Here is a 27,113-nt window from a genome sequence, read left to right as displayed (position 1 = left end):
TGTGTTTTACTAATCCTTAAGTAAAAGATGTTTTAGAGAACTTTTGTTCGTGTGTTTTGTTTCCTCCATTGTTTGCTTGGCTATTCCAGTCCTTGCCAATCGGCTACTCTACCGTTAGTTTACATTTTGTGGCTCTGTCTGAGCCGGGGGGGGGGGAGGCTGTTTGCGGGAGTACAGGGAAAGCGGCCCCCGCGCTTTGGCCTGTAGCAACAGCCAGGTCCCGACCCAGGGGGTGGTGGCAGCAAGATACCTTCTGTGACCCGGCCGGAGGGCTGGGTACAGGCAAAAAGTAAAAGTAAAAAAGGATAAAACCCCGCTATTCCCCCTGCTTGCTGGAGAAGGGGTGGAGGGGAAGCGGGTAGTAACGCTACATGGTGGCAAAGCGGTGGGAAAAGACCAAGCAAACAGGAGTGAATTAGGAAACGTTGTTTTGTGGCACATTTTCCGAACAAGGGGCAAGCGGTTTGTTATTTTGCTAGCTAGGAAATGGCAGCAGGCAGAGATTCTGGAGAGCTCTCTCTGGCCTTGCGAGGCTTAGATTTGAGAGGAACTCCGTCGCACCAACTGAGAAATGTAAAAGAAGAGCAGTGGTTTCAAAGGGTGCCGGTGAGAACATCGGTCCCAAGCCAGCTTTTGACCACACACGTCGAAAGGAGCAGTGAAGCAGGGGCCGGGGAGATAGAACTGCCGGGACTCAAGGAGTTAACAACCCCAAGTGCCCAGGCGGGAGTCCAGCCGAGAGACCCGCTTCTGTTCCAGCCGGTGTGGAGACGAGACGAGCAGCGGGGAGGCTTCCACGCGCGCAGCTTGTCGGAGAGTAAAGGACGTTTTGTGAGCAGTGAAATCAAGGCGCGCTCGGAGGAGGGCAGCCGGTCTACACCGAGGCGTTCCCGGGAAAGTGGTTTTGAGGCGGGGCGCCCGTTCTTCCAGCGGATGGAGCAACCTAGGAGCCCAGGGCCAGTGCTGACCATGGAAGCCAGGAGCCTCAGAGAGGAGCTGATTCCAGCAACGGAGGAGGTGAGGTGTTTGGAAAGGAGCGCAGAGAAACAGCGACCTGCGCCCCAACACCCCACCAGTCCCAGAGGTGCCGAAGCAGGCCAGCCAAGCTATATTGAACCGCCGCCCCGAGTTCGGGGCTGGACAGATTTAAGGGGGCCGTCGTATTATCCAGGGGAGGAGGAGGAGTATTATCAGGGGCCAGTGGGTCCCCCATATCGCCCGAGGGTTTGGAGCTCGAGGGATGTCGATTTTCGTCTCCTGCCCAAGTATGCGCCCCCCACTGACGTTTTGAGCTATCTAACATTGTTTGAACGCTCATGCCAAGACCAGGGGGTACCGCTGGAGATGTATGTGGTGTTGCTCAGGACTTTGCTCTTGGGGGAGCTCTTAGAACTCTTGGGGCGTCTTCCGGCCTCGAAATGTAACAATTACCCCCATTTCAAAGAACTTGTATCTCGCCGGTACTGTTTTAACGCAGACACCTACTCTGAGAAGGTTCAGGGAGGTGGAGAGACCTGGTCCGAATGAAAGTCTGACATTGTTGGCAGACAAAATGTTGCAAAACTTTGAGTTGTGGGTGGCTGCGGAAGGTATACGAACTTTGGAAGATATGTACCAGCTGATCCTGAGGGAGCAGTACTATAAAGCGTTGTCTCCCGAGTTGGCTAGTTTGGTGGCAGATCAAGCCCCGAGGACTCTAGATGAGGCGGCCAGGTTGGCGGAAACGTTCAGGCAGAATCGCGCCGCCACAATGTTTAAACATCAGCCGGGAGGGGGGCGTACCATCACCCCTGGGGCTGGTGTGAAAGCAGGAATGTCCGCTGGAGGCGAAGGGACTAAGGCAGCGTCTCCTGGGAAAGGGTCATCGACAGGAGGGGCTGACAAAGGGAAAGTAAATCCCAGTTCTGGACTGTGTTTTTTTTGTAAACGGCCTGGCCACATAAAAAACGAATGTGTGGAATGGGCGAAGAGGAAGGGGGCTGTAGTAACATCTACCCCTGCGATAAGGGCCTTCCAACAGGAGGAGGACTGGGACGTGGAAGCCGCAAGGCTGCAGCAGGCAAAGAACCAGGCAAGGGCGTGGAGCGAGGGCGTTTCCCCACCTGCGCCGAGCCAGCCGCCAGCAGCCGGGACCTTGGCGTCTGCAGCGGTACCGGGCGTGCGCCTGGCCGAGACCAAGGGTGTGACCGCCCCGCATAGGGAGTGGGCTCGAGCGCAGTTTACTGCACCCATCTGGGTAAATGGCATACGGGCATTGGCTTATCGAGACTCTGGGGCAGACGTTACGAGCGTGTCCAAAGAACTGGTGTCGCTGGGTCAGCTGCAGCCCCAGAGATTGAAGATTAGCCCGTATGGAGCCTCCCCATTCGACCAACTAACTGCCATGGTACAGGTGGAGTATGAGGGGTACGAAGGGCCACAGCTAGTTTTGGTCCACGAGCCCCATGCGTGCCCAGCGGAGGTCCTGGTGGGAAACGACTTGGCGTACAAGGTCTTTGTGAAGAACGAACTGGAGGACTGCTCTGTGGAAGCAACCCCTGGGGCCGAGACTCTGGAGGGAGGTGGGAGGCGGCTTCTTAACGTAACCTCAGTAGAAACGTTGCAAGAATTACCCTTTTTCTCTATGGAGGAGGGGGAGGAAAGTTCATCTTGTGCAGTCCCTACTACTCAAGAGGAGGGGAGGGAGGAGGAGGATTCCTCATGCTTCCAGAGTCGAGAAGGAGGGGGGAGCATGGGGCCCATTACCCTTGAGGAAGGGGGACTTGAAACTGCTGAGGGGCGGGGGGGGAGGAACTTCCCACGCCTGGGAATGAGACATCTGGGGAACGTGAAACAGCTGAGTCACCCGAAGGGGGAGAAAGTTTGGTTGCCCAGCCTAGGAGGGAGGGGGAGGCCCCGATCCAGCTAGGAGGTCAGCAGGAGTGTGGTTATGATGGGAAAGCTAGAGAGAAGAGTTTTTCGGTTGGGGATAGTGTGTTGATTGTGAGACCAGTACGACCACACAAGCTGGCTACAAAGTGGGAAGGGCCTGGTGCGGGGGTAGGGAACCTGCGGCTCTGGAGCCGCATGCGGCTCTTTCGCGGCCCTGCCGCGGCTCCGGGGCGGCTGCCTGGGGCGCGGAGGTGGCGCGGAGTGGTGGGGGCACTGCGCCTGAGAACTCCTCGGCCGGAGGGAAGACGCGCCAGCCCTGCCCGCGATGGAGGGGCGGTTTGCAGGGGGGAGAGGGAGGGAGGGAGGGGGCAGCCGGGGGGAGGCGCGGGGGGCGGGGCCTGGTGCGACGGCGGCAGCGCAGTTGGCGGAGCGGAGCGGGGCCGTCCCCGCCGTGGCCCGCCACTGTGAGCGCGCAACAGGCGCTCCTCCTTCGGCTCCGGGGCGGCTGCCTGGGGCGCGGAGGTGGCGCGGAGTGGTGGGGGCACTGCGCCTGAGAACTCCTCGGCCGGAGGGAAGACGCGCCAGCCCTGCCCGCGATGGAGGGGCGGTTTGCAGGGGGCAGAGAGGGAGGGAGGGAGGGGGCAGCCAGGGGGAGGCGCGGGGGGCAGGGCCTGGTGCGACGGCGGCAGCGCAGTTGGCAGAGCGGAGCGGGGCCGTCCCCGCCGTGGCCCGCCACTGTGAGCGCGCAACAGGCGCTCCTCCTTCGGCTCTGGGGCGGCTGCCTGGGGCGCGGAGGTGGCGCGGAGTGGTGGGGGCACTGCACTGCGCTCCTGGCCCGCCTGGGCTGCGCCCGCCGCGCCATCCTCCTGACCCGCCGCGCCTGCCCGCTTCCCTCCTTGGAGTGTCGGGCCCGGCGGGCGGCTGGGGTGTCCTTGTGGGGCTTGGCTCCTTTGCGCCTTCCCCGCTCCCCGGAGAGGTGGGCGGGCGGGGGACCTTCCCGGCGTCGGTCGCCGGATGGTGCTGCTGCCGCCTCCGCCTGGCTTTGCTGCTCCGCCTCGCCGTCCGGCGCCTCTTTGGCAGCGGGATCCGGGGGGCACCCGGGGGCCCGGCCGGGACTCGGAGCCTTCCTGCGCCGCTGTGCAACAGGAAGGCCGGGCGGCGGCGGCGAAAACGTCCGGGCTGCTTCTGAAACCTCCGCCAACCGGTGCTTCGCCAGCGCTCGCTGCGGGCGGTGTACATGCTCAACGATGGCCCCAAGGGCGGCTCGGGGGCCCGGAGCCCCGAGGCCGGCGCGCTGCAGAGCCTGGCGCGATTCCCCCCCCAAAAAAACCTGTTTTTTGCTTTTTGGCTTTTTGCCTTGCTCTCCCACCCCCCTCTCTTTTTTTTCCTCCCCTCCTTTTTTAATCCAAGGGGAGAAATCCCATTTTTAAAACAAACAAACAAACGAAAAATAAACAAACACCCCCCACAGCTGCTGCAGCCACTCTATTTGAATTTTTATTATTACCCTTTTCTCCCTCTATCCCCCCTTTTTCTTTTCTCTTCCCCTTTTGTTTTTGTTTTCAAAAAAAGGAAAAAGAAGAAAAAGATTTTCCCCCTTTATTTTTATTTTTTAAACTACTACATATTTTTAATAGATATTCTCCCCACCCCACCCCACCCCCAATTTATATTTTTCCACCCCACTTTTCCATTCCCACCCCCCTTTTTCTTTCTTTATTAATTCGCTTGCCAACCTATCTTAGAGGGGGAAGCCCTCTCTCCCACCCACCCCACCCCCAATTTATATTTTTCCACCCCACTTTTCCATTCCCACCCCCCTTTTTCTTTCTTTCTTAGTTCGCTTGCCAACCTATCTTAGAGGGGGAAGCCCTCTCTCCCACCCACCACACCCCCAATTTATATTTTTCCACCCCACTTTTCCATTCCCACCCCCCTTTTTCTTTCTTTCTTAGTTCGCTTGCCAACCTATCTTAGAGGGGGAAGCCCTCTCTCCCACCCACCACACCCCCAATTTATATTTTTCCACCCCACTTTTCCATTCCCACCCCCCTTTTTCTTTATTAATTCGCTTGCCAACCTATCTTAGAGGGGGAAGCCCTCTCTCCCACCCACCACACCCCCAATTTATATTTTTCCACCTCACTTTTCCATTCCCACCCCCCTTTTTCATTCTTTCTTAGTTCGCTTGCCAACCTATCTTAGAGGGGGAAGCCCTCTCTCCCACCCACCACACCCCCCAAAAACAACTTTGAGCTGAACCCCAAAAAACGGGGGTAGATCACTGCTGAAAGTAGATCACAGTTTCTTGGGAGTTGGCCACCCCTGGTATAAGACATGTAACTAGAATAAAATTTTTTAAAAAACCAAGCAAATAATTGTAATAACTACTGTAATAAAGCACTGCTATAATTATATATAATTTCCCTAAAATTTTGGTTTCATTCGCCTTTCCGTGCTGAAATGTCACAACCTGAAGGACCATGGCTTGCCCCCCCCCCCAGTTTTGATCCTGGGTACGCCCCTGAGTCAATGCAAAAAAGTAAGAACTTATTCTTGTTGTTTTTACTAATTATACTTTGCATTGGCTCCTATACGTTATTTATTATTATTGCATTAAGGTAAGAAACAATATATGCAGCGTTATATTTGTTTTAAATGTCGCAATGGTTTTGCGGCTCCCAGGTTTTTTTTTTTCCTTTGGAAACGGGTCCAAGTGGCTCTTTGTGTCTTAAAGGTTGCAGACCCCTGGCCTGGTGTAATAAAACAAAGGCTCAGTGCTGTTCGCTATGTAGTAGAATGTAAAAAACTGCACGCCAAGCCCAGGGAGTACCACGTGACTGCCTTAAAGCTATTCGTGACTCCTGGGATGGCGGGGGTGCCAGCTTATTCGAGCAGCCTGGAAAGGGGCCCTCCAGGGCCTGTGGATTTGTTGACCGGGTACCAGCAAGCCGGACGCTTAGCCGAGGTCAAGCAGTTTCCAAAGCTGATGGAACGACAGTCTGAAGAATTGCTGGTTAGAGAGGATAAAGAATTTCCATCACAAATTGCTGCAAGGGAGTTGGGTGTTGCAAGATTGCCAGTTCACAGTGACCCACATTCCTGGAAAGGCGAACAGGGCAGCTGATACTCTAAGTTGTTTCATAACTCTGTGGAGTGGTTGTTTGCTCCAAAAGGTACTGGGTGTCTATTTACCTCAGTAGTATTAAGAAGGGAAATTAGGGGCCTGGAACCCCAAATTTCCTTTTAGGAGGGAGGGTGTAGGGAAATACCAAATCCCTGGTTTTGGAAATAAAGGTCTTGGGGTAATTAGAATCGTGGGTATCACTGTATAAGGGAGGATGCCTTTAAGGAATGTAAAAATGGGGGTGCCTTTAAGAAGATCTCGAGAGATATGTAAGTTTTGGCCTCAGAGAAGCACCCTGGCCTGACGAGAATGGGGTTGGGGCCAACTGGTGCTTGTTAGGCTGATGAGTAATTCAGGAGGTAACAGCCCAGACTCACAGCTGCCCTTTGATCATTGACAGCTGTGACTAACGATCTTAGGGCAGTAATTGGCCATTGGGGGTGGGCTAACCCCTTATCTAGGCTGGGCTGTGTCAAGGAGAGAGCGGCTGGGGGGAGACTTCAGAGCTTGGAGTCTGCCTACTGCAGGAACATCATCGCTGAAGAGCTGAGGCGTCGAAGGACTTTCCCTCCCCATCAACCATTATGTCCTGGGGGAGTGCTTGAGGACTTTTGCCAGCTCTTTCAGATGCTAAGCAGTTGAGTATCTATCCCTGCCGAGTAGGAGAGGGAACAAGCATGTGTATTGAGTCTAGTTAATTAGATGTTTTGTTGTTTTAAGTTTGTGCCTTGTTTTGTGAAAACTGTGCCTTTTGTGTTTTACTAATCCTTAAGTAAAAGATGTTTTAGAGAACTTTTGTTCGTGTGTTTTGTTTCCTCCATTGTTTGCTTGGCTATTCCAGTCCTTGCCAATCGGCTACTCTACCGTTAGTTTACATTTTGTGGCTCTGTCTGAGCCGGGGGGAGGCTGTTTGCGGGAGTACAGGGAAAGCGGCCCCCACGCTTTGGCCTGTAGCAACAGCCAGGTCCCGACCCAGGGGGTGGTGGCAGCAAGATACCTTCTGTGACCCGGCCGGAGGGCTGGGTACAGGCAAAAAGTAAAAGTAAAAAAGGATAAAACCCCGCTATTCCCCCTGCTTGCTGGAGAAGGGGTGGAGGGGAAGCGGGTAGTAACGCTACAACCCTACTGGCCTAGGTTCACGTATCCTGTTTGAAAGGGGAATCATCTTAGGGACATCCAGTGAAAATCTGAGTCAGGAATGCTGTTCCTAGAATGGAGTTCTTATTACAAAATACACTGAAATAAATATAATTAAGAACTCTGGCCAGAAATTTCAACCAAAACGATGCGTTTACCCGTGAGTAAATACAAATATAGTATCAATCCTGTTAAGCATTACAGTCTTAAATAAAGAAATAGTTTCACATTGAAAAATCCCTTGAAAGTCTTTTAGAAGTTAATGTAAAGGCTTTTACAATGCGTGTCAGATGTATAATGAGACAACTGGAGACCAGGACAGGGTCCCGTTTCGGCGTAGACGCCTTCCTCAGCTGGCAATATCAAATAATATTAGATAGTATGGAGTACATCAAGTTTCAGTAATTAAGATTTTACAAAGATCATTATTAGACAGCATCAAGCGAATTATATCAAGGTTTTAAATCAAGGTTTTAAAGTACCATTCACTAAATAAAATTTAATAAAGGTCATCATTCAGCAACATCAAAAGAATTACAAAAGGTTTTAAAGCATCTTTCTAATAAATAGACCAAAGTAACTTTTCATAGTATTTGGTTCCTTACCTCTTTTTTTGTTTTTTAAAGAAGTGCATAAAATATATATGGTTTCTATTTCTTTGATTCTTGAGAAGATGTAGCGTCTGTAAATCATAGGAAACGCATAGAAGACACAGGAAAACTTTCTCTAAGGTGAGGAAACACATAACCTTGCACTGTACATGTATACAATTTAACGGAAGATATGTAACAATCGTTCTTATCCATGATTTACAGACGCCAGAGTTCTTAATTATATTTATTTCAGTGTTCCTAGAATGTAGGCATGTGCAACAAGTCAATCGTAATCTACTGGTCTATCAACAACTCTGGTCACAGCTTCCTGGGAGAAGCTAAGCAACTCTGGACAAAGAGAATGGGTAGATCACTGGCAGAATTGACCGAAGAATTGATGCTTTTGAATTATGGTGCTGGAGGAGACTCTTGAGAGTCCCTCTTAAGATTTAGTGTCAGGAGTATAACGTATTCCTGGACACCGCAGATTTAGACGCAGACTTTTCTGGAAGCTTCTGGCTGTTGTGAAATTGACTAGACAGCTCAACGCAGGAACTCAGCAACTCACTGGATAACTATATACAGTATTTATTGATTGAAGCAACTAGCATTCATAAGTTACTATTTACAGACTTTACAAAATAAAAGAAACAAAACATAAAAATCTTTCCTCTCTCTGTCTCTCTCTCTCTCTATACTGACCACGTTCTCCACACACTAACCAACACTAACCACACAGCTCCCAGACAGAGCTGAGTCTTTAGGAACTCAATTGACCAATCACAAGGTCGTTGCTAAGGGTCTGAGAGTAAGCAGATCTGGGCTTTCTGCCAACTAGTTAATTGCTTAATTGCTTGGAGATAAGACAGCTGCAATTCTGCACGTAGGCAACTCTGAAATCTCTAACTCTAAATCTTCCTGGGGTTCAGATATTTCTGTTTAATGCAGGAAACATGATCCATTAGCGCTGAGACATTATTAAGAATTTAATTTGATCAAACTTTTATTACTGGCTTTTGGTGGAAAAGTGGAGTTGTTGGGTTGTCTGAATGTTGAAGTTCTGATCTGTTTAAACCTTAAGATTTATAAGCCTACTTCCTAAGCAGCAAGAAACAGGAAAGCCTATGTATCAGAAACGTCTAAGGACATGAAACTGGGAAAGTGGATTTTAAACTGACTGAGCAAGTTTTATGCCCTTGGGAATTTGGTCTCTTAAATCTACCCCTATGCCTTCCTTGAGTCCCTGGTAAGAAAAGCCAATCATGGCTTTATTCAAATGGTAATTTAGTCAGGAGATGCAACACTTTAAAAGGTATAATAGATTGCTGAATCATGAACCCCATACATGTACAGAGGCTATGTTACTTCAAATTTCTTTATGTAAAATTGGGAGCCATTGAGGGAACTGCAGTGAGAAGTACCCCTTTTGTGTGTTTGTGTAAAATTGTAGGTTGCCCCAAATCTTTGCCCCAGGGGGTACTTAAGGGGAAACAATGTTCCAGTTACAGGTAGGTAGCCGTGTTGGTCTGCCATAGTCAAAACAAAATAAAAATATCCTTACAGTTGCACCTTAGAGACCAATTAAGTTTGTTCTTGGTATGAGCTTTTGTCTGCATGCACGGGGTTGATTTGTTCCAGTACCTCGAACGGCCCTACCCGTTGCGACTCCAGCTTGCGGCAACGTCCCTTGCTTGGCCAGTCCTTTGTGGACAACCACACTAGGTCCCCCACCCGTATCTCCTTGCCTACTTGACGGTGTTTATCAGCTTCTGTCTTGTACTGTGCCTTTGCCCTCTCGAGATGGTCCTGCAGGATACTATGCAATGCTTCCATCTCTTCCGCGAAGTGTTCCGCTGCCGGCACTGCTAGATTGTCCCCCTGTCCAGGAAACGCCCATGGGTGTCTTCCGTGACAAGCAAAAAATGGCGTCTTCTGAGTAGAGGCATGCACCGCATTATTATAAGTGAACTCTGCCAACACCAATTTCCCAACCCAGTCATCTTGTTGATAATTCACATAACACCGGAGATACCGGAGTCCGAAAGGGAAAAGGGGGGGAAAGCAAACGGGCGCTTTTCTCCCCTTTCGGTCACTTCTTTCGGTGCCGGCTGGACTGCAGAGCCGCAGCCCAGCCAGCGGCGAAAGAAGCGTCCAAAAGGGAAAGGGGGGGGGAAGCAAACGGGCGCTTTTCTCCCCTTTCGGTCGCTTAAACGCGCCTGTTTGCTTCTCCCCCCCCCTTTCGGCCGCCCCTTTCAGCTCCGCAGCCCAGCCAGCGCCGAAAGGGGTGGCCGAAAGGGGGGGAGAAGCAAAGCTGGCGCGTTTAAGCGGCCGAAAGGGGGGGAAGCGCCCGTTTGCTCCCCCCTTTCCCTTTTGCCGCCGTTCGTTCCGTCGTCCCAGGAGCAGCACCACCGCACACACTGTGCGCTGCTGCTCCCACGGCGACGGAGCGAGCGGCGGTGCGTGGGGGTGACAAGCGGCTGCCCCTCCTACCACTCCCCACGCAGCACCGGTCACCCCGGGAGGAGCAGCGCTGCACGGACGGGGTGCTCGCTTAGCCGAGCGAGCACCCCGTCCGTGCAGCGCTGCTGCTCCCGGGGTGACGGAGGGAGCAGCGGCGCGTGGGAGTGGCGGGAGGGGCCGCCGCTTCTCACCCCCACCCGCCGCTTGTCGCCCTGTCACTGGGGGCGTACCGCCCCTATCGCCCCTCCCCAGCGACGCCCCTGTCCTTCTCCTACCTTTAAAGTCAACGTCTACCTAATGAAACCGAATTAACCCAAGTCTGCTTTCCTCCGCCAACCTCAACTTCACTCTTCAAGCCAAAAGGCAACACTTCCTCATCCCTGGGCGAACCCCCCTGACCTTTCATTAATAGAGCCGCTGGCGTTTCCCTCAGCACAGCGTGGGAATTGACTGAGCAGGCGGGGAGATGATTTCAGCCTCTGACACTTGGCGGGTTCTGAGATGGCCGTGCAGGCCAGTTTCACGACTCTGGCAGATTTGGCCCACAGGACATAGTTTGAGGACCCCTGGTCCCCAAACTCCCCAGAGTTTCAGGCAGGGATTTCATCCAGCCCTTGCAGGAGATGTCAGGGTTTGACCATAGGACATTCTGCAGGCCAAGCAGATGCTCTAGGGCTCCCCATATTTCACAAGCCTTTTCAACGTTACGCTATTAGCAGCCATGGAGATTCCACCTGCCTCTTTCGAAAGGAGAACACTCACCTGATCAATTTAACAAATAATAATAACAATAATAACAATAATAATTTATTTATACCCCAGCCAGTCTGGGCGGCTTCCAACAAAATATTAAAATACAATAGTTCATGAAATATTAAAAGCTTCCCTAAACATAATAACAAAAACCATCCATTTTCATTCCATTGAATTAGCAATTAAGCATTTCTGGAAAGGGAAATGGCATACTTTTGTATATTAGCATAAAAAGCGCGCATAAGAAAGTATTACTCACTTATTATGAGATAAGGGTTTATTTATTTTGAACTTTGCTTGGTTCCTCCTTGGTAGCCAGTGCGATTGTTTCAGCAGTGCTAGAACTCAGGACCCGCTGTCTTGAGGGATGTTTGGCAGGGGAAAGGTCTCCCTTGGGAGGGGGTGGGCTCTCCTTCCTTGGAGGTTTCTAAGCAGAGATCGGACGGCCATCTGCCATGGATGCTTCAGCTGAGATTCCTGCATTGCTGGGGGTTGGACTAGATGACCCTCGGATCCCCTCCTTTCTCTCCACTCCTGAATTCGAGGAGGAGGTTCCTCGCCTCCTGCAAAGCCCTTTCCCCTGCAAGCTGTCCCTCCGGTTTCTGGCCAACAGTGGGAGATGCTCGGAGACCAACCAAGAGCCTCCCCCCACAAAAGGGGTGACGGAGGGAGCGGCGGCGCGTGGGAGTGGCGAGAGGGGCCGCCGCTTGTCACCCCAACCCGCCGCTTATCACCCTGTCACTGGGGGCGTACCGCCCCTACCGCCCCTCCCCAACGACGCCCCTGGGTGCAACGTATGAAAGTGGCCAACGAGAGGCACAGCAAGAGCATCACTCAGAGGGGGGGGGCCTCCATCGGGTCCCCGACACCCCAAGAGGAAAAAGCCCCCGTTGGCCCCTGGCCCTCTTCGTCTTCGTGGTCTGCGGATCAGCCATCTTCCACATTATCCAGAGCATCCGACTTGGAGGTTAATGGGGAGAAGACGGGGTGCTTCCCCCCCCCCACCAATCCTCCTCTCAGGGAACTGTGGGATCTTTTCTGGACCTCCCAATTTACACCCACGACAGTCTTCCTCTGCCTGCTGCCAAGAACCAGACCTCTCCCTCCCTGCCTGCTCTCGTGAGACCCCCTAACCGATTCCCTCCCCGCTCTCTGTCCCTTGAGCTGTTGACCACTTCGGGGGGGACACTGGACTGAACGGGGGCGATCTGTCCTCTCTCTCCCCCTCGCCTCGTGGAAGCGTGGGACTTTTTCCTTTGCAACTGAAACGATGCATTGCAACAAGGTGTACAGCCGGTTTGCAGTGTTTGGGGTTGGGGGACGGGGTGAGGAGTTGGGGAGGCTTGTCCCGGATCCCACATTCCTCTCAACCTGTTACCAACCTGCAGTTCATTCTCCTTCACCATTCCGGTCGAGCCGCTGAATGAATAAATAAATAAAACCACCTTGTTGGAATCTTTGCCACAAACCAAGTAACTCCAAATTTCTTAATAAATAGTGTCACCATAAAAAAAAGAATAAAAAGCCGAGGTTCCGCCAAGCGAGAGAGGGCTGAGCTGGGAGGACTCGGCTTTGCAACGGTTAATGGGAACTGAGCTGTTCTTCCTAGAGAGGACAGGAAGCAAGAGGGGGCCAGGTCCTCCAGAGCCAAGGCCGCTCCCTCCCCAGTCATTTCCTGCAAGGGCTGCATGGCTGTCCCCTTCTGGGATCTGGTGAGTCTCCTCTCTCTCTCTCTCTCTTCCCACCCCCAGGGTGCAGTGGGGGTCCCCAGGGCTGCAGCAGGGCAGGAGGCCAGCCTGGGGGGCCTGATCTGCTCATGCAGGGGGAGGAGAGGGTCCTGCCAGGGAGGGGCCAGGTCTGCAACGCTCTCCTTCCTGGAGATCAGAGGATCCCAAACTCATTCAGCCTTTCAGAATAAAATGACTCCCACGAAATCTCCCCTCTTCGAACAAAGGAGTCCCTAGGACTTTAATTCTGTGTGACATCGCTCAGCGTCATTGCAAAACAGAGGAAACATGTGCAAAAGGTTTTCCAAAGCTGGACGAGGAAGGAAGGAAAGGGGGGAGAGAAAGGCCAGGAATAAAGAGAGGGATCTCAGCCCATAGTCTGGCTGATGCATTGCAAACCAGTTTCCCAGTTGTCTCCAAGGGCAGCTCCACACGGAGGCCACTGCAGCAATCCCCTCGCACCCAAAGCAGGGCATCCCAGGACCACATCCTCTCTCTCGCAAAGGGATTGTTGCTGACAAAGCAGCCAGAAATGGGTGCTGCTACTGACTGAGCCTCCATGGACCTTGGCATCAGTGGCTGTGTGTGTGTTAAGCTTTCTTATATAATAATAATAATAATAATAATAATAATACGTACCTAAATTTCAAGGGAGAAGTCTTTGGCACCTCCCACTTGGCCCTCAGGGGGTTGGGCAAACTTGGCCCTCAGAGCAAAGAAAACGTGACCCCACCCCAGGAGTCTGTCTTGAGAGCAGCAGAGAGTCCAAGTGCAAGAAAAGGAGACAGAAGCAGGGGAGTGCAGTTGGGGGTGGGGAGCAACTCCTGAGGACCCCCGGGTGAGGACCCCCACTAGAACCAAGCATCCATTTTTCACAAGATACAAAGGACTCCCATGTCAGTCGGTTCTGACTTCATGCATTGACTGGAAGGGAGCAGAAACCAGGTTGATTAATCTCACAGAAATCCCTTCAGTTGCCTACACCTTTTGCACTGCTAGAAGGCTAGAGACTTATTTCTCCTCCTCTTCCTCCTCCTCTTTCTTTTTGAAAAGATAGCTCATGGTCTGGGATGCGCTGCAGTCCACCCCTGGTTCCCAGCAAAACTCATCCATGCTTGCTCAGGGAACCATTCCCCCCCCCCCCCGCCGTCCTACAAATTCTGTAACACAACAATTGAATTTGCTTTGTAGGATTTCCTAGAGCTTCTCATTAAGACGGACAGAACTTGGCAGAAGACCAAAGGGTTCCTTCTGAAGTCTTACAGGCTTTCTGAGAGCACAGATGGATGAACGAGACTCAGCTGGCCCAGGAACAGGAAGAGGCCATGCCAGCCAAACAGGGAGCAGTGGGGGATTCTGGGAAAACCCAGTGCAGAAGATCCTGGGTGAGGAGGACACCCTCCGCTCAGAGGTGCAGAGCCGGCAGTTGAGGCAGTTCTGCTGCCAGGAGGCCAAAGGACCCCGAGAGGTTTGCAGCCGACTCTACCACTTTTGCCACCAGTGGCTGAAGCCGGAAAGGCACACGAAAGCTGAGATGCTGGACCTGGTGATCTTGGATCAGTTCCTGGCTGTCCTTCCCCCGGAGATGGAGAGCTGGGTGAGGGAATGTGGAGCGGAGACCAGTTCCCAGGCGGTGGCCCTGGCCGAAGGTTTCCTCCTGAGTCAGGCAGAGGAGAGAAAGCAGGTGAGAGAGACTTTCCTCTGGATACTCCCAAGGGGCTCCAAACAGGACAGAGAACATCCCATAATGGTCTGCTGATGCTGGCTCATCCTTTTGGGGGGAAAGCATCCATGGGATGAGATCTCACACCCTTCAAGTCTTTTTCATTCTCTTTCTAATATTTCTCACCATTCTCTGTTTTGAATCCTTGTTTCTTTTTCAGGGAAAGGATCATTTTGCAGAAATGGACCTGGATTCCTGTGAGTCAGAGAGGCCTCCGTTGGACACCAGAGAGAGGCCACTGGGTAAGGAGGAAGGTGGATTTTCTTCCTTTGGTCTCATTCTGTTAGTTTTCCCAAGTCATCTGAGGGTTCTTTTCATCTTGTCTTGGGGGAAGACAGTTGGGAACAAGGGTCCAGAGGAGGGGAGGTGTATTTCTGCACAACAAACATATGAAATGGGCACAAACGCCCAAATGCTCTCAGCAGCTAAGGCTTTCTTAAAGGCCCATCTGTAGTTAGAGATGCCCTGTTTCACCTTTGAGAGAAGCATGCATTCCTGGTGCTCTGTTTACCTTTTTTCTCTTGCAGGTGACAGAATGATGCCGGCAAGACCTCCTGATCCGTCTTTTCATGGGGGCAGAAGGGAAACAGTGGCTGTGGAACCAGATCAGGTCAGGGGAAGCTGCCTTGTGGGGACAGAGGCCGAGGGCTGGAGCAATGTCATGGACTGGTTGGGCACAGAGGAATGGTGGAAGGAAGCAGCTGGGGAACCAGGAAGGGAAGATGGCTCAGAGCCCAAGAAGTGGAGGTAGAAGAAGGATGGGCGGTCAGAGGGGGAAGAAGGAGCAGCCTGGGAAGAGGAGGTGTCAGAAGCTGAAGGTGTAACAGGGCTTAGTGAGCTGGGAGACTCTGTGGCAGAATGCAGTGCAGAATAAGAGGCAGAAGAGGAAGGAGTCAAGTGGGGGGAGGTAGGTTGAGAGGCTGAGGTGAGTCAGGATAAGGAGGAGCCACCGATGGCTCCCTCTCCTTTTGCCAGAAGCCACCCTCCCTGCTTGTCTCTCAGAGCCAGGAGACCCCCTGCATTGCAGGAATCTCTGCTAGATCATCCAAGACAGCTGGCCATCCAAAATAGGCTTATTTTATTTCTAGATGGATCAGTAAAATGTGCAGCAAAGCATTCCTATTGAAACAAGACTGCAATTTACAGGAAGGAAACAACAGAGCATTGTGTAGCAGATGATATTTCTGCTGTCTCAGAGAAGGACATTTCCCTTTTTCTTTTAGGCTCCAGTTTGCTTTGAAGATGTCGCTGTTCATTTCACGGACGAGGAGTGGGCGTTGCTGGATCCTGACCAGAGAGCTCTGCATAAAGATGTCATGGAGGAGAATTGTGGGATCGTGGCCTCTCTTGGTAAGGCTCCCTGTGGGATCATCATATCTACCTGGAAATTCCAAAAATACCTCTATGTGACCAACCTCATATATTTTCACAGAGCTCTACGGCACCCCCTATAACACCTGGGAACCTAACACCCCCACAATAAACAGTAAATTACAGTTTTTTATTTGAACAATTATTCCTTTTTCTACCACGATTGGGCTGCTGTGATCTGCCCAGGCCATCTTAAATGTCAGCTTCAGAATTGATAGGAATGATAAGTAGCTTCCGGTTTTGTTTTTGTTTTTGCTCCTGTCAGTCTTGGGTTGACCAAAGAGATGACTGACATTGGAGATGGAGGGGATGCCATGACTCGGCCAAACAAAATCCATCCCAGAGAAGAGCCAGGCTTATTGAATCTCAGGTAGTAGTAGCAGTGATGATGATGATGATGATCATGATGATAGCAATAAGGTGGTACCTCGGTTTACAAACATAATCTTTTCCGGAACAGGACTGTTCTTAAATCGAGGTACCAGTGTAGTAATACCGTATTTTTCGCTCCATGGGGTACACTGGACCATAGGGCGCACCTCGTTTTTAGAGGAGGAAAGAAGAAAAAAAATTTTTTCTGGTTTTCCTGCTCTAAAGGCCCTGTTTTTTTGAGGATCAGCTCAAAGTTTTCCTGCCAAAAAAGCCCTGCTTTTTGAGGATTAGTTCAGATATTTGCAGCTTTTTTGCAAAGGGGGGAAAGCAAAGAGAAATAGCCCCGTTTTTATGGGGTTCAACTCACATTTCTGCAGCTTCTAAAGGAAAGGGAGCTGTTTCTACTGTTTCCAGACAGAAAATCTAATTAGCCAGTCACATGTAGCTGGGGAAACAAACAACCTCCCTCTGCAGCACTTTCAACAATGGAGGCCTGGGCAAGGGGGCAGCCGAAAGGAGCCAAGGACTCTTATCTCTCTCCCGATCTCTTGCTGATCAGCTGCTGAGTGAGGTCCTTTCAACACCCCCTTTTCTCTTTGTAAAAAAAAAAGGACAATCTGCTTTTGGCCCCTGGGCAATTCGGCTCCAGGGACCACCATTCGCTCCATAAGACGCACTAATATTTCCCCTTACTTTTTAGGAGGAAAAAGTGCATCTTATGGAGCGAAAAATACGGTAATAATAATTTTTATTTGTACCCTGCCCGCTTGGCTTCGTTACCCCAGCCACTCTGGGCGGCTTCCAGCACATGAAACATAAATAATAATAATCTCATCCCATATGCTTCAGTATCTGGGAAAAGATCACTTGCGGAACGCTTCAGTTTGGGCTCAGATATTTAATTTATGCATTTTGGGGCATTTACATTCCCATTAATGAAACAAATTCTGCCCACACCTTTTTCTGCAATACAACCCCAGATCATCACACTATCTGGGTGTTTCACGGTCTGTGTAATGCAAGTAGGAGGTACATCTTCTCTGATTCTTCTCCTTGCGTATTTCATGCCATCCCTACCAAGCAAGGAGAACACTGTCCCATTGTTCTGCTGTCCAGTTAACATAGGTTTAATCTTTTCAAGCTTTGCTTGAGAGATAACAATGGCTTTTTCCTTAGAATTCTAACATTTAGACCATTCCTTCCACTCAACTTCACATTACATTTCACCATGTCATCTTGTAGACACCCAGATGATTTTCTTCTGTCATGTAGGGACTGTCTCTCCATTCTTCGATCATCACTTGCCTTTGTGCACCTTTTCCTACCTTTACCAGTCTGAATTTGGAGTGAATGAGTCTCCTTATACTTCTTCAAAAATATAGAAATGCCAGCTTTGGTTAAGTTTCCCACAATCTTTCATCTCATTTCTTCCTAACCGTAGCCTTGTTCTCTTCATACTACAATTTTACATAGCTTTCTGGATCATCATTTAACTCTTTATGCTATTTATATAATCTTATTATGTTTTACACCCTCACTAAATAAAAGAACACAAAAACCAACCAACTTGATTGTTGTTGTTCAGTCGTGTCCGACTCTTCGTGACCCCATGGACCAGAGCACGCCAGGCATGCCTATCCTTCACTGCCTCCCGCAGTTTGGCCAAACTCATGTTAGTAGCTTCGAGAACACTGTCCAACCATCTCATCCTCTGTCGTCCCCTTCTCCTTGTGCCCTCCATCTTTCCCAACATCACGGTCTTTTCCAGGGAGTCTTCTCTTCTCATGAGGTGGCCAAAGTACTGCAGCCTCAACTTCAGGATCTGTCCTTCTAGTGAGCACTCAGGGCCGATTTCCTTGAGAATGGATAGGTTTGATCTTCTTGCAGTCCATGGGACTCTCAAGAGTCTCCTCCAGCACCATAATTCAAAAGCATCAATTCTTCGGCGATCAGCCTTCTTGATGGTCCAGCTCTCACTTCCGTACATTACTACTTGGAAAACCATAGCTTTAAGTATACGGACCTTTGTCGGCAAGGTGATGTCTTTGCTTTTTAAGATGCTGTCTAGGTTTGTCATTGCTTTTCTCCCAAGAAGCTGGCGTCTTCTAATTTTGTGACTGCTGTCACCATCTGCAGTGATCATGGAACCCAAGAAAGTGAAATCTCTCACTGCCTCCATCTCTTCCCCTTCCATTTGCCAGGAGGTGATGGGACCAGTGGCCATGATCTCAGTTTTTTTGATGTTGAGCTTCAGACCATATTTTGCGCTTTCCTCTTTTACCCTCATTGAAAGGTTCTTCAATTCCTCCTCACTTTCTGCCATCAAGGTTGTATCATCAGCATATCTGAGGTTGTTGATATTTTTTCCAGCAATCTTAATTCCGGTTTGGGATTCATCCAGCCCAGCCATTCGCATGATGAATTCTGCAAATACAGTGGTGCCCCGCTAGACGAATGCCTCGCTAGACGAAAAAATCAATGGGGCTGCTTCGCAAGACGAAAGATTTTCGTCTTTTTTTTGGTTTGTTTGTTTAGCGGAGCGCGGCTGTCATTGCCGCTTCACTAGACGAAAAACCCGCTAGACAAAAATTTCCGTCTAGCGGGGCACCACTGTAAGTTAAATAAGCAGGGAGACAATATACAGCCTTGTCGTACTCCTTTCCCAATTTTGAACCAATCAGTTATTCTATTTCCAGTTCTAACTGTAGCTTCTTGTCCCACATAGAGATTTCTCAGGAGACAGATGAGGTGATCAGGCACTCCCATTTCTTTAAGAACTTGCCATAGTTTGCTGTGGTCGACACAGTCAAATGCTTTTGCGTAGTCAATGAAGCAGAAGTAGATGTTTTTCTGGAACTCTCTAGCTTTCTCCATAATCCAGCGCATGTTTGCAATTTGGTCTCTGGTTCCTCTGCCCCTTCGAAATCCAGCTTGCACTTCTGGGAGTTCTCGGTCCACATACTGCTTAAGCCTACCTTGTAGAATTTTAAGCATAACCTTGCTAGTGTGTGAAATGAGTGCAATTGTGCGGTAGTTAGAGCATTCTTTGGCACTGCCCTTCTTTGGGATTGGGATGTAGACTGATCTTCCCCAATCCTCTGGCCACTGCTGAGTTTTCCAAACTTGTTGGCATATTGAGTGTAGCACCTTAACAGCATCATCTTTTAGGATTTTAAATAATTCAGCTGGAATATCATCACTTCCACTGGCCTTGTTGTTAGCAAGGCTTTCTAAGGCCCATTTGACTTCACTCTCCAGGATGTCTGGCTCAAGGTCAGCAACCCCACTACCTGGGGTGTATGAGACCTCCATATCTTTCTGGTATAGTTCCTCTGTGTATTCTTGCCACCTCTTCTTGATGTCTTCTGCTTCTGTTAGGTCCTTTCCACTTTTGTCCTTAATTGTGGTAATCTTTGTACGAAATGTTCCTTTCATATCTCCAATTTTCTTGAATGGATCTCTGGTTTTCCCCATTCTGTTATTTTCCTCTATTTGTTTGCATTGCTCGTTTAGAAAGGCCCTCTTGTCTCTCCTTGCTATTCTTTGGAAATCTGCATTCAATTTCCTGTATCTTTCACTATCTCCCTTGCATTTTGCTTGCCTTCTCTCCCCCGCTATTTGTAAGGCCTCATTGGACAGCCACTTTGCTTTCTTGCATTTCTTTTTCATTGGGATGGTTTTTGTTGCTGCCTCCTGTATAATGTTACGAGCCTCCATCCACAGTTCTTCAGGCACTCTATCCACCAAATCTAGGTCCTTAAACCTGTTCTTCACTTCAACTGTGTATTCATATGGAATTTGATTTAGATTGTATCTTACTGACCCAGTGGTTTTTCCTACTTTCTTCAGTGATATGATTGTTGTTGTTGTTCAGTCGTTCAGTCGTGTCCGACTCTTCGTGACCCCATGGACCAGAGCACGCCAGGCACGCCTATCCTTCACTGCCTCCCGCAGTTTGGCCAAACTCATGTTAGTAGCTTCGAGAATACTGTCCAACCATCTCATCCTTTGTCGTCCCCTTCTCCTTGTGCCCTCCATCTTTCCCAACATCAGGGTCTTTTCCAGGGAGTCTTCTCTTCTCATGAGGTGGCCAAAGTACTGGAGCCTCAACTTCAGGATCTGTCCTTCTAGTGAGCACTCAGGGCCGATTTCCTTGAGAATGGATAGGTTTGATCTTCTTGCAGTCCATGGGACTCTCAAGAGTCTCCTCCAGCACCATAATTCAAAAGCATCAATTCTTCGGCGATCAGCCTTCTTGATGGTCCAGCTCTCACTTCCGTACATTACTACTGGGAAAACCATAGCTTTAACTATACGGACCTTTGTTGGCAAGGTGATGTCTTTGCTTTTTAAGATGCTGTCTAGGTTTGTCATTGCTTTTCTCCCAAGAAGCAGGCGTCTTCTAATTTCGTGACTGCTGTCACCATCTGCAGTGATCATGGAACCCAAGAAAGTGAAATCTCTTACTGCCTCCATTTCTTCCCCTTCTATTTGCCAGGAGGTGATGGGACCAGTGGCCATGATCTTAGTTTTTTTGATGTTGAGCTTCAGACCATATTTTGCGCTCTCCTCTTTTACCCTCATTAAAAGGTTCTTCAATTCCTCCTCACTTTCTGCCATCAAGGTTGTATCATCAGCATATCTGAGGTTGTTGATATTTTTTCCGGCAATCTTAATTCCGGTTTGGGATTCATCCAGCCCAGCCTTTCGCATGATGAATTCTGCATATAAGTTAAATAAGCCGGGAGACAATATACAGCCTTGTCGTACTCCTTTCCCAATTTTGAACCAATCAGTTATTCCATATCCAGTTCTAACTGTAGCTTCTTGTCCCACATACAGATTTCTCAGGAGACGGATGAGGTGATCAGGCACTCCCATTTCTTTAAGAACTTTCCATAGTTTGCTGTGGTCGACACAGTCAAATGCTTTTGCGTAGTCAATGAAGCAGAAGTAGATGTTTTTCTGGAACTCTCTAGCTTTCTCCATAATCCAGCGCATGTTTGCAATTTGGTCTCTGGTTCCTCTGCCCCTTCGAAATCCAGCTTGCACTTCTGGGAGTTCTCGGTCCACGTACTGCTTAAGCCTGCCTTGTAGAATTTTAAGCATAACCTTGCTAGCGTGTGAAATGAGTGCAATTGTGCGGTAGTTAGAGCATTCTTTGGCACTGCCCTTCTTTGGGATTGGGATGTAAACTGATCTTCTCCAATCCTCTGGCCACTGCTGAGTTTTCCAAACTTGTTGGCATATTGAGTGTAGCACCTTAACAGCATCATCTTTTAGGATTTTAAATAGTTCAGCTGGAATATCATCACTTCCACTGGCCTTGTTGTTAGCGAGGCTTTCTAAGGCCCATTTGACTTCACTCTCCAGGATGTCTGGCTCAAGGTCAGCAACCACACTACCTGGGGTGTATGAGACATCTATATCTTTCTGGTATAGTTCCTCTGTGTATTCTTGCCACCTCTTCTTGATGTCTTCTGCTTCTGTTAGGTCCTTTCCACTTTTGTCCTTAATTGTGGTAATCTTTGTACGAAATGTTCCTTTCATATCTCCAATTTTCTTGAACAGATCTCTGGTTTTTCCCATTCTGTTATTTTCCTCTATTTCTTTGCATTGCTCGTTTAAAAAGGCCCTCTTGTCTCTCCTTGCTATTCTTTGGAAATCTGCATTCAATTTCCTGTATCTTTCACTATCTCCCTCGCATTTTGCTTGCCTTCTCTCCCCCGCTATTTTTAAGGCCTCATTGGACAGCCACTTTGCTTTCTTGCATTTCTTTTTCATTGGGATGGTTTTCGTTGCTGCCTCCTGTATAATGTTACGAGCCTCCATCCACAGTTCTTCAGGCACTCTATCCACCAAATCTAAGTCCTTAAACCTGTTTTTCACTTCAACTGTGTATTCATAAGGAATTTGATTTAGATTGTATCTTACTGGCCCAGTGGTTTTTCCTACTTTCTTCAGTTTAAGCTGGAATTTTGCTATAAGAAGCTGATGATCAGAGCCACAGTCAGCTCCAGGTCTTGTTTTTGCTGAGTGTATAGAGCTTCTCCATCTTTGGCTGCAGAGAATATAATCAATCTGATTTCGATGTCGCCCATCTGGTGATGTCCATGTGTAGAGTCGTCTCTTGTGTTGTTGGAAAAGAGTGTTTGTGATGACCAGCTTGTTCTCCTGACAGAACTCTATTAGCCTTTGCCCTGCTTCATTTTGAACTCCAAGGCCAAACTTGCCAGTTGTTCCTTTTATCTCTTGACTCCCTACTTTAGCATTCCAATCCCCTATAATGAGAAGAACATATCAAGTGATATGATAGCCATGTTCAAATATATAAAAGGATGTCATATAAAGGAAGGAGAAAGGTTGTTTTCTGCTGCTCCAGAGAAGCGGACACGGGGCAATGGATTCAAACTACAAGAAAGAAGATTCCACCTAAACATTACGAAGAACTTCCTGGCAGTAAGAGCTGTTCGATAGTGGAATTTGCTGCCAAGGACTGTGGTGGAGTCTCCTTCTTTGGAAGTCTTTACGCGGGGGCTTGACAGCCATCTGTCAGGAATGCTTTGATGGTGTTTCCTGCTTGGCAGGGGGTTGGACTGGATGGCCCTTGTGGTCTCTTCCAACTCTATGATTCTATGATATATAATTTTATGATATTACACCAAAAGAAGTGGTGTTATAAGCCATTAAACTTCTGAAATACACTTTCCACAAAAATTCTTCCACCGTTTTGGCCGCTACTGTATATCAAACAAAGCAACATTCAACAACTCATCTGAATCTAATAATAAATATGTTGGTTAATGACAACACAGGTAATGAACACACACCCAACACCCTTCAGTTCTTCTCCATTTGTTCGTGAGGTTCTAATCATTTTTTGTCTCCATTGCAGACTGTGATGAATCAGAAATCAAGAACAAAGGTGACCATGACAAAATCCCCAGAGAGGAGAAAGCAGGTAAAACTTTAGAGTGTGGAGAAAGCTGCAATCAGAGCTCCCATTGCTTTTCCCATAAACAAAATCTCATTGGAAAGAAACTATAAGTGCATGGAATGTGGAAAGAGTTTCAAGAAGAAGGACAGTCTCACTTCCCATCAAAGAATTCATACAGGGGAGAAACCATATTAGTGCTTCGAATGTGGAAAGATCTTTAGTCGCAGTTTATACTTTCTCTGCTGGTGCTCACAGTGAACAGTTGTGAGTCCACTGCACCAGGACCTGTGCTCCGGGAGTGTGATCGGAAGGTTGGTGAAGGTCCTCCAGTCACCTAGCCCATGCAAACACTTAAGGCATGGGCTGAACCGGGCATACTGACACCCCCTTCAGTTCTTCTCCATTTGTTCCTGAGGCTCTAACCCCTTTTTGTCTCCATTACAGATTGTGATAAATCGGAAATTGAGAACAAAGGTGACCATGACAAATTCCCCAGAGAGGAGAAGCCACGTAAAAAATTGAAGTGTGGAGAAAGCTGCAGTCAGAGCTCCCATTCCACTTCCCATCAACAAAATCTCATTGGAAAGAAACTCTATCAGTGCATGGAATGTGGAGAGAGCTTCAATCAGAGCTCCTCTCTCACTAAGCATCAAAGAATTCATACAGGGGAGAAACCCTATCAGTGCTTTCAATGTGGAAAGAGCTTCAGTGAGAGCTGCAAACTCACTTCCCATCAAATAATTCATACAGGGGAGAAACGCTATGAGTGCTTCGAATGTGGAAAGAGCTTCAGTCACAGCCAGAGTCTCACATCCCATCAAATAATTCATACAGGGGAGAAACCCTATCAGTGTGTGGAATGTGGAAAGAGCTTCAGACAGAGCTCCTCTCTCACTTCCCACCAGAGAATTCACACAGGGGAGAAACCCTATCAGTGTGTGGAATGTGGAAAGAGCTTCATTCAGAGCTCCAATCTCACTTCCCATCAGAGAATTCATACAGGGGAAAAACCCTATCAGTGCTTTGAATGTGGAAAGAGCTTCATTCTGAGCTCCAAACTCACTTCCCATCAGAGAATTCATACAGGGGAGAAACCCTATCAGTGTGTGGAATGTGGAAAGAGCTTCAGTGACAGCTCCTCTCTCACTTCCCATCAGAGAATTCATACAGGGGAGAAACCATATCAGTGTGTGGAATGTGGAAAGAGCTTCAGACACAGCTCCTCTCTCACTTCCCATCAGAGAATTCATACAGGGGAGAAACCATATCAGTGTGTGGAATGTGGAAAGAACTTCAGTCACAGCTCCTCTCTCACTTTCCATCAAAGAATTCATACAGGGGAGAAACCCTATCAGTGTATGGAATGTGGAAAGAGCTTCAGTCATAGCTCCTCTCTCACTTTCCATCAAAGAATTCATACAGGAGAGAAACCCTATCAGTGTGTGGAATGTGGAAAGAGCTACAGTGCCAGCTCCAAACTCACTTCCCATCAAAGAATTCATACAGGGGAGAAACCCTATCAGTGTGTGGAATGTGGAAAGAGCTTTAGTCGCAGGAACAGTCTCACTTCCCATCAGAGAATTCATTCAGGGGAGAAACCCTATCAGTGTATGGAATGTGGAAAGAGCTTCAGTCACAGCTCCTCTCTCACTTCCCATCAGAGAATTCATACAGGGGAGAAACCCTATCAGTGTGTGGAATGTGGAAAGAGCTTCAGTCAGAGCTCCAAACTCACTTTCCATCAAAGAATTCATACAGGGGAGAAACCCTATCAGTGTATGGAATGTGGAAAGAGCTTCAGTCATAGCTCCTCTCTCACTTTCCATCAAAGAATTCATACAGGAGAGAAACCCTATCAGTGTGTGGAATGTGGAAAGAGCTACAGTGACAGCTCCAAACTCACTTCCCATCAAAGAATTCATACAGGGGAGAAACCCTATCAGTGTGTGGAATGTGGAAAGAGCTTTAGTCGCAGGAACAGTCTCACTTCCCATCAGAGAATTCATTCTGGGGAGAAACCCTATCAGTTTGTGCAATGTGGAAAGAGCTTCAATAGGACCTCCAATCTAACTTCCCATCAAAGAATTCATTCAGGTGAGAAACCTTATCATTGTGGAATGTGGAAAGATAGCTGATAGTTCCTCTGTCACTTCCCATCAAAGAATGCATACAAAGGTTGGAAGACCACTATACAGCTTTAAGAGCCAGGCAAATATGCACCTATTTAACCAGGCCTTTGGCTGATTGACATTTAATGCCCTTTTAAAACGTGTTTTGTATTTTTATGTTGTGTTTTTAAGTTGTAGCCACCCTGAGACCTGTGGGTGTATGGAAGAGTCGCCAACTTTTAAAGGCCTAGGGGTCTTTGGCCCCCCTATAAAATATTTGAGAGGCCACCCCCCAGTTTTTGTTTGTTTGTATTTCAAACGCAACCTCTCATTCTTCCGCAACTTGCCATATACATTCTCTTTCAATTTCCCCTCTTAAAAATGAATCATAGAATCAGAATTGGAAGAGACTACAAGGGCCATCCAGTCCAACCCCCTGACAGATGGCTGTCAAGCCTCTGCTTGTTGTTGTTGTTCAGTCGTTCAGTCATGTCCGACTCTTCGTTACCCCATGGACCAGAGCACGCCATGCATGCCTATCCTTCACTGCCTCTCGCAGTTTGGCCAAACTCATGTTAGTAGCTTCAAGAACACTGTCCAACCATCTCATCCTCTGTCGTCCCCTTCTCTTCTCATGAGGTACTGGAGTACTGGAGCCTCAACTTCAGGAACTGTCCTTCTAGTGACCACTAAGGGTTGATTTGTTTAAGAATGGATAGGTTTGATCTTCTTGCAGTCCATGGGACTCTCAAGAGTCTCCTCCAGCACCATAATTGAAAAGCATCAATTCTTCGGCAATCAGCCTTCTTTATGGTCCAGCTCTCACTTCCGTACATGACTACTGGGAAAACCATAGCTTTTACTATACGGACCTTTGTCGGCAAGGTGATGTCTTTGCTTTTTAAGATGCTATCTACGTTTGTCATTGCTTTTCTCCCAAGAAGCAGGCGTCTTCTAATTTTGTGACTGCTGTCACCATCTGCAGTGATCATGGAACCCAAGAAAGTGAAATCTCTCACTGCCTCCATTTCTTCCCCTTCTTTTTGCCAGGAGGTGATGGGACCAGTGGCCATGATCTTAGTTTTTTTGATGTTGAGCTTCAGACCATATTTTGTGCTCTTCTCTTTCACCCTCATTAAAAGGTTCTTTAATTCCTCCTCTGTGTCATCAGCATATCTGAGGTTGTTGATATTTTTTCCGGCAATCTTAATTCCGGTTTGGGATTCATCCAGCCCAGCCTTTCGCATGATGAATTCTGCATATAAGTTAAATAGGCAGGGAGACAATATACAGCCTTGTCGTACTCCTTTCCCAATTTTGAACCAATCAGTTATTCCATATCCAGTTCTAACTGTAGCTTCTTGTCCCACATAGAGATTTCTCAGGAGACGGATGAGGTGATCAGGCACTCCCATTTCTTTAAGAATTTGCCATAGTTTGCTGTGGTCGACACAGTCAAATGCTTTTGCGTAGTTAATGAAACCGAAGTAAATGTTTTTCTGGAACTCTCTAGCTTTCTCCATAATCCAGCGCATGTTTGCAATTTGGTCTCTGGTTCCTCTGCCCCTTCGCAATCCAGCTTGCACTTCTGGGAGTTCTTGGTCCACATACTGCTTAAGCCTGCCTTGTAGAATTTTAAGCATAACCTTGCTAGCGTGTGAAATGAGTGCAACTGTCAAACAGGTGTTACTGTCAGGAAGTTCTTCCCAATGTTCGGGTGGAATCTTCTTTCTTGTAGTTTGAATCCATTGCCATCCAATCCATTGAATCTATCCAAATGCACAAAGGTCGTAAGGAAAACCTGGACAAACTTGGACAGGTCCCATCTATGTGGTCCATACACAAATGTTGCTTTAAAGCAGGTTTTCCGAAACTTGCGTCCCAAGCAGCTCTCAGACTACAGTTCCCATCATCTCTTCCCATTGGTCCTGCTA

General features: G+C 48.5%; 1 protein-coding gene across 1 annotated transcript in view; it reads left to right on the top strand.

The window, feature by feature from the left end:
• LOC117045136 overlaps nt 1–27,113 on the top strand; it is a 506,969-nt gene that overhangs the window by 377,472 nt on the left and 102,384 nt on the right. The window contains 2 exon segments of the mRNA XM_033145927.1: nt 23,173–23,297; nt 23,687–25,165. Of these exon segments, the coding sequence (XP_033001818.1) occupies nt 23,173–23,297; nt 23,687–25,165 (1,604 nt within the window).

This window comes from Lacerta agilis, chromosome 4, assembly GCF_009819535.1.
Source record: "Lacerta agilis isolate rLacAgi1 chromosome 4, rLacAgi1.pri, whole genome shotgun sequence".
Taxonomy (NCBI): domain Eukaryota; kingdom Metazoa; phylum Chordata; class Lepidosauria; order Squamata; family Lacertidae; genus Lacerta; species Lacerta agilis.
Note: the sequence above shows the minus strand (reverse complement) of the source record. Positions and strands in the feature narration are given on the sequence as shown.